Source organism: Sturnus vulgaris, chromosome 18 (assembly GCF_052056855.1).
Source record: "Sturnus vulgaris isolate bStuVul1 chromosome 18, bStuVul1.hap1, whole genome shotgun sequence".
NCBI classification, from domain to species: Eukaryota; Metazoa; Chordata; class Aves; order Passeriformes; family Sturnidae; genus Sturnus; species Sturnus vulgaris.
Genome location: NC_142260.1, coordinates 9,736,649 through 9,746,196, shown reverse-complemented (window position 1 = coordinate 9,746,196; position 9,548 = coordinate 9,736,649). Strand labels below are relative to the sequence as shown.

The 9,548-nt window shown below is 51.6% G+C and overlaps 1 protein-coding gene across 1 annotated transcript; it reads right to left on the bottom strand.

Moving 5' to 3' along the window:
* Positions 1–1,272: 1,272 nt before the first annotated feature.
* RASSF10 (Ras association domain family member 10) lies at positions 1,273–4,479 on the bottom strand. Its single transcript, XM_014882452.2, has one exon. The coding sequence runs from the start codon at positions 4,477–4,479 to the stop codon at positions 3,154–3,156; it is 1,326 nt and encodes a 441-aa protein (XP_014737938.1). The 3' UTR covers positions 1,273–3,153.
* Positions 4,480–9,548: the final 5,069 nt, after the last annotated feature.

Sequence of the window (9,548 nt, the reverse complement as noted above, 5' to 3'; positions counted from 1 at the left end):
AAAGCCTGTGTTTGTTGGATCTTTCACCTCTCTCCTGGTGGTGCCGGAAGGTGGATTTCCGTCATGGTGCAGGTCAGGGGTTTTTTCTGCTGCTATCTCCCTCTCCCATTCTGTCTGAACTGAAAAGGAGATAAAAAAATCCTGCCCTTCTACCTGTGATTCTGAATCAGCTCTCCTAACCCTTGGCTATGTGCCCAGCAAAAGCCCAGAGCCAAACTCCCTGACAAGCATCCTGTGGCTTGTTTCTATTATCTGAGTGAGGATATACAAGCCCAGAAGAAGGGAAGGGAGAAGTGTCTGGTCCAATGCAAACAGTGATTTCCTCCTCTATTCTAATGTTTTAATAATGGTTTGAGAGCAACAGAGACGTGTGAAGATGTTGGAGTTCAGTCTCTGAGCCTCTTGCACTCGTCACTGTTTAAACATCAAATAAATTTACCGAATTTCACCCTCACAATATAAGAACACACTCCAATAGGTGCTCCTAAGAATTCACTCTAGCTCCCACCAAACCCTTGAGACGACAGTGCCACCTGCAGCGTTCTCAGCCCTGTCCTCAGGGGCCAGGGGCCAGCAGCTCTGCAGGGCCATGATCTTATCTGGGCTCCGGGGAAGCCAAGAGCCAGCATCACACGGTGCCCACAACAGCTGAAAGCAAAAGTGGGTTTGCCCTGGTTTTATGGATTTTCCTGGCTGAGGATGAGTAGGCAGGCTCTGCTTTGCAGCTCTGAATTCCCTGCCTTCCCTCACCTGATGCTCCACAGGCTGCCTGGTTCCTCTGTCAGCAGTACAGTGATGTGCAGCCTGTTGCAGCTTATTTTTACAACGTGCTCACTTTTCATCTGCCTGCTGCGGTAATGGCAGAGCTCAGGCATGGCCAGCTCAGGTTTATTGCTGACACCAGTCCCTGAGGAAGCTGTGAGCAGGTCCTTGCAGCACCCACCCATTACATCCACACTGCTGAAGGCAGGGCAGCAGTGGGACGCCCCCACCCCCTCCCTGCTTGTTCTTCACCTCTGCTTCCATGAAAATCCAAATTCCTCACTCTGGACATGTGCTGGTGCTTCTAAATGCCACTGCACTGTCCCTGCAGTGGCCAGAGCTGAGGACAGTGCAGTGCTGCTGGTACCTGAGGGAGCCCCTTGTGCCAGCAGAAAGTGAAGGATGATGCTGTCATCCCTTGCTGTATTTTTCTACTTGCTTTGCACACAAGGCAACACCACAGGATCCCAGTCCTGGCACGATTTTTAAATCACACTCAATTGGGAACACTTGTTTAGCCTTATTAAGAGTTTTATTAGCTCTAAAAATAGGTTCTTAAATATTTTCCAAAGTTGACTAAAATATGAAAAACAATTATATAATCAGTGTTTAAAATAAACCACAGTTTGTTACAGCTGAGACCCATTCAGTGGAATAGCATTTATCAAGAGTCATAGCATATAGAAAATTGTACAGCTACAGCCTCTGCAAATCCACAGACAGTATTTCTCTGCTTGCTTTCAAACTGAGCAGCTCCTGAACCTAATTTTCTGATGTCCATCAGAATTCTTACCAACAAGAACACTGCAAGAGTGGAACATGGTCTTTGGGTAGAAGGCTGCGAGGTTTTTAATGAAAATAAAGAACTGGTCTATTGGTGTATACCCCTTTCTTATATAATTTCTATTGTTAAATGAAAACTTTTATAAATAATCTTACATAAATAATAATCTCAGAAGTTTTAAAAAGTTCACACCATCAGTGGGACCTGACTCAACATTCTCTGGTCTCTCACCACTTAAAACTATTTCTGCAATTATTCTGGAATACGAGAATCCCTAATGTCTCTTATTGCATGAGCAGATCATACATTTTGGGCAAGAGTTAAGCTGCAGAGTTAGATTTAGCAGTGAAGTGAAATGCATGTTACAGCTGATGGCTGCTTTTTTTGTTTTATTGGAATAACAGAAAAGATTAAGCTGTAGTGCAGGTAGGGCTTGAGTCATGCTTTTATCATTGCATCTCTTGGCCTGATATGAACTATGTCATTAAAAACGGTAGCTCAAGCTGATTCTGTACTCTGTTTATCTACAACCCAGCTCAGCCAAAGATCAGCTAGCCTAGTGAAAAAATGTAGTTGAAGGCTGTGTGCATACAGACACTGCTAATTGCCTTCCATGACTGTCACACGACTACAGACACTACCAGAATTCTCAGTATTGCCTTTCAACAAAGCACTCTTATCTACATGTAAGGAAGAGCACTATGCAGAGCAGAGTTAATACATGTTAACCTATATCTCGATTTAGTTGGTTCTTTAGAAAAAGAGAGAAAGGAGGTGATTTATCACCCCTTTTCGTTGCCAAAAGGAACTGCAGTGCCGTCCAAAGGCTGGCGGCTCCCCGGGAGATCCCAGTGTCAGTAGGACTGACGCCTCTTTCCCTCCGTAATGCTTGAGGGACCAGCAGCTTTGGTGTCGCGACTTTTTGCCTGTAAAGGAGCCGGGTGCGTTTGTGACAGCCAGCAGAGCCCAGTGAAACCCAGCACAACCCTCCATCTGACTCTGCACTGCCGAGAAGCTATTCGGGAGATGCTGGTCCCTGCTCGGGAGATGCTGGTCCCCGCTCCGGAGATGCTGGCCCCCGCTCCGGAGATGCTGGTCCCCTCTGGGGAGATGCTGGTCCCCTCTGGGGAGATGCTGGTCCCCGCTCCGGAGACGCTGGCCCCCGTTCCGGAGATGCTGGTCCCCGCTCGGGAGATGCTGGTCCCCGCTCGGGAGATGCTGGTCCCCGCTCGGAGCGCGTCCTGGCCCCTTGCTCGTGAAGAGCTTACCCGGAGCAGCCTTGGACTGCAGCGTGGGCAGCCGGAGGGTTAAAAGGCCCGGCTAGAGAAGCTTCGGAGGGACTCACGCGGCGGGATTTAAGAAGCGAGCGATCCCAGACGTGAATGAAACACAAACACGCCGTGGGTTTTCTCTTCCTTAGATAAAAGCACCGTCGAGCCAGCCCAAGCGCTGCCCGCGGATGACTAGTCAGAACAAGTTCCAGCTCCCGAGCTCAAATTAAAATGTTTCCTCTGTGTGACTGCCTCCTGCGCCGGGAGTTCCCTCGCCTGCCCCACATCTGCCCGCATTGCCCCGGCAGCCCCGCTCCGCCCGGGGCTGGGCGGGCGCTACACGAGCGACTCGCAGACGGGCAGCGAGTCCGAGTCCTGGCTGTGCATGGAGCTCAGCCCCGTGTCCGAGTCCTCGTCGTTGTCGGCGCGGTCCTTGCGCAGCGCCCTGGCCTGCTCCAGCCACGCTCCGGCCGGCCGCGCCCCGCCCGCCGCCCCGCTCGGCTCCTCGGCCACGTCCAGCGTGCCCAGCGTCTCCAGCAGCCGCTGCAGCTCCCGCTCCTTGTCCTCCCACGCCCGCTGCGTGCAGTCCAGGTCGCTCTTGACGGCCTCCAGGTCCGTGCTCAGCTTGAGGCCGATGTAGAGGCTGGTGCTCAGCTGGGTCTTGACCCGCTCGTGCTCCAGGTGCAGCTCGCCCTCGCCGCCGCCGCCGCCGCTCAGCTCCGTGGTGTCGCAGTCCGTGTCGGCCTGCCCGGGCCCCGCCGCCAGCTCCAGCTCCTCCCGCCGCCGCTTCATCCAGCGCTCGTTGAGCTCCTGCTGGATCTCGGCGGCCAGGTGCTCCAGCAGCTCCTCCTGCTGCGCCCGCTGCTCCTGCAGCTGCAGCACCTCCTCGCACTTCCTGGCGTAGTCCTCCTCGGGCCGGCCGGCGCTGGGCTGGCCCGGCTGCTCCCGGCCCGGCTCGGGCTCGCCCGTGCCCACCAGGTAGGTGTCCTGCACGTAGTTGACGCCGTGCCGCTTCATGCGGTCCAGGTGGATCTTAGCCTCGTACCTGTCGATCTCTCGGTCCAGCTCGCGGAGCCGCTGGATCTGCTGCCGGATGGTGTGGTCCTGCGAGAGCACCAGGTGCACCAGCGTCTCCATCCTCTCGGCCGACGAGACCTCCCGGGCCAGCGGCTGCTGCCGCCGCTTGTTGATCTTGGCCAGTTTGCGGAAGGCTTTCCGCACCACCCGGCGCTGCCGCTCCTGCGTGAGCGCCAGGCTGGCTCGGGCCGCCCCCAGGCCGCGGCCGGGGCGCTCCTTGCTCAGCACCACCCGCGCCTCGGCGCTGCGCGGCCCCGCGTTGGGCAGCGAAGCCTCGCTGCGCACCAGCACGAAGCGCACGTTCTCCTGCTCGTCCCCCCACGCCACCCAGAGCCGCAGGATCTTCGTCTTGTTGGGCAGGATCCTCTCGAAGCCGCGCCACTTCTCCACGATGCAGTAGGAGTGCGGCGGCCCCGACAGCATCCCTCCGGCGGGCTCGGGCGGCGCCGGGCGCTGCCGCCGGTGGTGGCTGTCCTCCAGCAGCACCCGCACCACGTCCGAGCAGGTGGTCCGCCGGGACAGCCCGGAGATCAGCTTCTCCTCCTGGCAGATCCACACCGAGATCTTCCGCTCCTCGGGCTCCATCGGGGAAGGCTGCGGGCGGGCGGCCGGGGCCGCGGGCTCAGCGCTGGCCGGGCAGCCGCTCCATGCGGAGGGAGCGCTCGGCGCTGCCCGCCCGCCCGGCTTCAGCGCGGCCGGGATGCTCTGCCGTCCCCTCCCCGCCCGCGGCACCCCGCCCGTGCGCTCCGCCGGCCGCTCCACCCCTTCCTGCCCGGTGCGGCGGGGCCGCCGGGGGCGGGGGGGCCGGCCCGGTGCTCCGGGAGCCCCGCGGCTCACGGCCCGCAGCCCGCACGCTTCGGGGCAGCTCGCCGTCTCCTCCGTGTCCTCCTTCTCCGTGCCCCGAGCCAGCGAGCGAGCGGCGTCGGGGATCTTCCCAAAGTGCCGAGGGACAAGAGCGAGTCCTGGAGCTTCAAAGGAAAAGACAGAACTAGTGAGGAATTTCCAGTTTTAGTAAATCATCCGCCTGTAATTAGGAAATTCATGTTTGTGAAGCACTTTGCAGATGAACTATGCAAAGGACGGGAATGTCTAAGTGTTATTAAAATACTAGCTGAGCCAGATTTTAATGGGAGCTTGCTGTGTGCTTTGATGGGAACGGGATCGGTCTCGGAGTGCGGATTAAAATGAGAAGATGTGAAAAATAATAAAACGCAGGGTTGTGGCATTGATTTTCACTGATTGCATCGCAGGGTTCACGGACCCAGGCTTATCTAAGTGATTTTAAAAGTGTTATAATGGGCAAAGAAAGAAAACTCTCTCAAACCTGAAGGCTGACCTGTATCTTCCAAGGGAGTTTCAGAGCCAATAAAATCACTGTGCCGTGTAGAGAGTGCTTTTGCCTGGCTAAGGTTTGTGTTCCTGCCGAGCTCCTGCCATTCTGCTGTTGGGAGCAGCGGAGCTGGGGCACACCAAGCAGCGAGGGAACAATTACGTAGCCTAATGTCCTCTTTTCCCCTAAAGTAACAGGCTCGGTGTGGGCAGTGCCTGTGCGAGCTTCTCCTGTATTTCCGTGCCAGGGCCAGTCCCTGCTCTGGCTGCGTAATTCAGCTAATTGCGGCGGTGGTTTGTGACGTGCAGCCTCCTGTCCCGCGAGGAAGTGGGCTGAGGGACCGGGACCACGGACCGCCAGCATTCCTGCAGCTGGACATCACAGCGATCACGCTCCTGCTGCCAGCGGCCCTTTCCTGTATTGCTGCAGGTTAAGGGATTCCAAACCGAGCCGGCCACCGCGTGTTGCAATAAGGGCACGCGAGATAGGGGTGATGGGAACAGGCTGGATTTGCTTCCTGACCACAGCCTTTAACCTCACGTTAAAGCTGCATATTCCTGTCCCACGGCAAAGCCTGGCACTGCCAGTTCCAAGAGCACGGTGTTTTGCTCTCAGGATGTGTCAGAAGTGCTGGATGGCTGTGCTTCGTGCAGAGGAAAGCGTTTGCTGGTGGCAGGTTATTCCCAAGGTGGGCAGGTTTTGTGTTCAGTGGGTTGGTTATGCCTAAAATCATCACCCACTCCGGGTCGGAGGAGCAGTGGCAGTCCTGGAAGAGAACAGAATGACGTTAACAAAGGGGGTGGCCAGGACTCTGGGACACCCCTGGCAGCTCACACTGCCCCAGAATAGTAGGGTGTTGAACAGGAAGGAGATGTGAAACAGGACACTATGATTCAGCTTTGACTCTGGGAGGTTCAGGATTTTAAAAAAAAACCTTCAGGAGAGTAGGAGAAGAAGCCTTGTTGCTTTCATCAGGCTGGAAGAAAGTTGGAAAAACAGACCATTCCTTGTCTTCTGAAGAATCAGGTGCAGCAAAGGGATTAATGAGGCAGTGAGAAGCTGTCCAACTCCTCTACTGGTGGTTCCTTGCCTTTCCCATTTAGTTTTGATCTTGTTTTACATGTGTTTCCTATGAGAACGTCTGTACCTATTTTCTTTTGGCAAAGAACAGTACAGGAAGAGCAGGTTGTGATGTGAAGAGGCACTTTATGTTGCCCACAGGTCAAGCTGCTCCAACTTGTCTGACTGCCTGTATCTATCTGGTATCCAAGCCTGGCTTTGTGCAATGGAATTGGAAGGTGATCATTCTATCTTTCCTTGACCACATCTCTGTGTATGGAAAGCTGGCTCTGCCTCCCCAGTGAAGCCCCCAAGGCAGCATTGCCAGAGAGAGGATGAAGATGCTGGCAGTTTGGCTGGAAGCAGTAAGTGTACAATTAAGATCAGGAAGGCAAACACTTGGTTTTAGTAAGACATACCTATTAGATGTTTGTGTGTCTATTTGATCCACGGTTAAAAAGATGGCATTCAAAACTGACGTTGCTGCATCTCAAGTTTAACCCTCAGGAATTTGGGTTTAGTCTCTCTGCAAACCCAGGAAACTGCTGGCAAAGCTTCAAAAGTTTGAAGTGCTGTATCTGAAGCAAAGTTTGGGCCCTGCTGTGCTGAATCCCAAAAGGCAACTGAATGCAGGCAACCTTTTGCCTTTGCTTCCAGGATCTTAAAGTATCCTTAAAGCAGAGGAAGGTGGTGCTCTTATCTCATTCTAAAGATAAGAATTCTCTGGCCTAATGGAATCGAGTGCCTTGCCAAAGGTTGTGCAGCAAGGCAGTAGCAGTGTCACAAAGCAAATCAGGTTCCTTCACTCTGGCACCATTAGTCACTGAACTCCATCCTCTCCTCCTCTCCTTCTTTTAATTATTCCATGAGAAAGGGAGATGAGGAGGAGTGCATTAGTTCAGCAGCTACAGATGGTGATAGGGGCAAAGTGCAAGCTCAGCAGACAGTATTTATCTCTGGTGAAGCAATGGGAGGCAGTGGCACATGGGCCCCTTCCAACACCTCCTCCCTGATGGAGGCAAAGCTCCTCCAGCCAACTGTGCCTGCAAACCACAGCTGGGATATCAAACTAGAGGGAAGGACAGCTGCTCCTCTCTCCCCTCCCTTCCCCACAGAGCAGTGATGCAGGAGGTCTTCTACAACATCTGCAAAAAACATATCACATAACTGAAATTTAAAATGTTGTAACTGAGTTCTCCTGTGATGCAGAGGCTGTTTCTGCACTGCCTTATCAATGCTCTTTTCAAATGCATGCTCTTTTTCAAATCACAAACTTCCTTGACAGAATGCTAGCCAGAACTTACTTCACGGCCTGTATTTTTTTGGTTTGTTTTATGAATTGCAAAAATTCCAAGTTGATGATACTCTTAAGAGCTGCCTGAGCCCCAAAAGGAGATTTATGAGCTTAATATTTTCGGCTGTATTGAAAAGCTCAAGTCCAGGTATAGACTGGTTTATTTTTATCTGCTACAGGAGAATTACAAGGTCAAGCGATGAGAAACCAGATATATTTTGGCATTTCACATGAAGTTCTTTCTATCTTTCCTTTTCATTGAAGTGTGGAAATAAATTACCTAGTCTTTTGTAATAAGAACAGCATCCCTATTATGGATAGCAAGGTGTTTGTTTTGTTGGGGTTTTTTTATTTGAGCTGAACTATCAGAATGAAATTGCAGCCCTGATATTTTTAATAAACAAAATGATGCAAGATCTGATTTTTAATTCTTTGAAACTAAACCAAATAAATACAAGTGTATTTTCTGCTTCCATTATTCATATAGCAGGAACAAAGAGGAAGTCTTAGAACACCCTATTTGAGACACAAAATTAATTTCTTTCAAATGCATTTAAATGGAGAAAGTGTAAGGATTCGCATTCAGGGTATTTTTCTTTTTTTCCACAGTGAAGTTGCTTTTACTTTTTAGATCACTCTCAGGACAATTTACTTATTTTTCCTGAGGTTACAGTTCAAAAGCATACAGCCTAGGTGGATGAGCAAAGGCAGGCTGGGACTGGTAATCTTTTGAGCCATCGCTGTCTGCTCTTTGTTGTGATGCTGAACAGCGACGCTGCTTTCCCAGCTCCTCTTCCTGTGTTCCTGTTAATCTCATTTTGTGACGTTCAACTCTCCGTCCCTCTTACTTGTTGCTTTCTAACATTTTGCCCCAACAAACGTGGATGAAGTCCCGGGACTGAATCTGGCTGGGAGTGTCACAAACTTTGCAGTGGCTGCTGACCTGTACAGATTGATGAACAGGGAAGGGGCTACTTGAACTTACAGGTCACTGTCTCACGGGTGCTTTTCTCTTTTGTATCCAGTTTTTCCTGATGGTATAAAGCTGGATAACCAAATCATGCTGTGAATAACCAAATCATATCTAGTTAGCATGCACAGGATGAAACACTTGAAAAACTACCCCTGTGTTAGCAGCAGGATGCAGACTCCAGTCAAAACAGTTTGTAGTCTTGGGCTTAGACTTGGAAGAAAGTTGTTCAGTTTGTATCTGAGCAGCTTTAGACAGAGAGTGCTTTTTACTCCCGGATGTTCTGCTGGAGACAACGAAGGAGCTGGCACTCTTGTTAAAGATGACTTGTAAGAAGTGTAATGAGCTGCTGAAGAGTTCTGCAAGCAATAATCTCTGTGACCTCTTGACCTGTTTCCTTTAGTTCCTGGCAGCTGATGGGCGCTGCCTGCTTCTGAACACCACCTGTGCCACCAGTACAGGTGACATATCTGGAAATCTGGAGTCATTCCTTGCCTCCCATGGCTGGTGATCCCTCCATCCTTGCAAGATCCCTTTGGGAAGACTGTGGTGTGGCCTGTTTGCATAATGGCACCTGATACTGGGTGATATTGCTTTGGCTGCTTCATCCAACTTATTCTTTTTTCATGTGCACACACCCAGAGTACAAGCAGGTATGTCAGAAGGAAACTATCTGCAGTGAAATCAGTGGGGGCTGCGTGGCTAAATCCCTCTCAGTGCTTTCAAAGGGCAGATATGTCTATAGACTGCCATTAAAGAAAATTGTCGAGGCGTATATTTATATTAAAGTGCAGTCTCGATGTGCTAGATGTGATGTAAATGCATGGGAGGAGACTGCCCCTGCCTTGAAGGCTCAGCCAATGTGATGCAGCAGGGTGGGGACACAGCAGAGATCAGTGCTAAGAATACAGATTTCCAGCTTCTTATCTTTGAACAGAATCCTTAACAATTTGGGTTTGTTTCTTTGTTTTATATACTCTTAGGACAGAAAAGAATCCTTC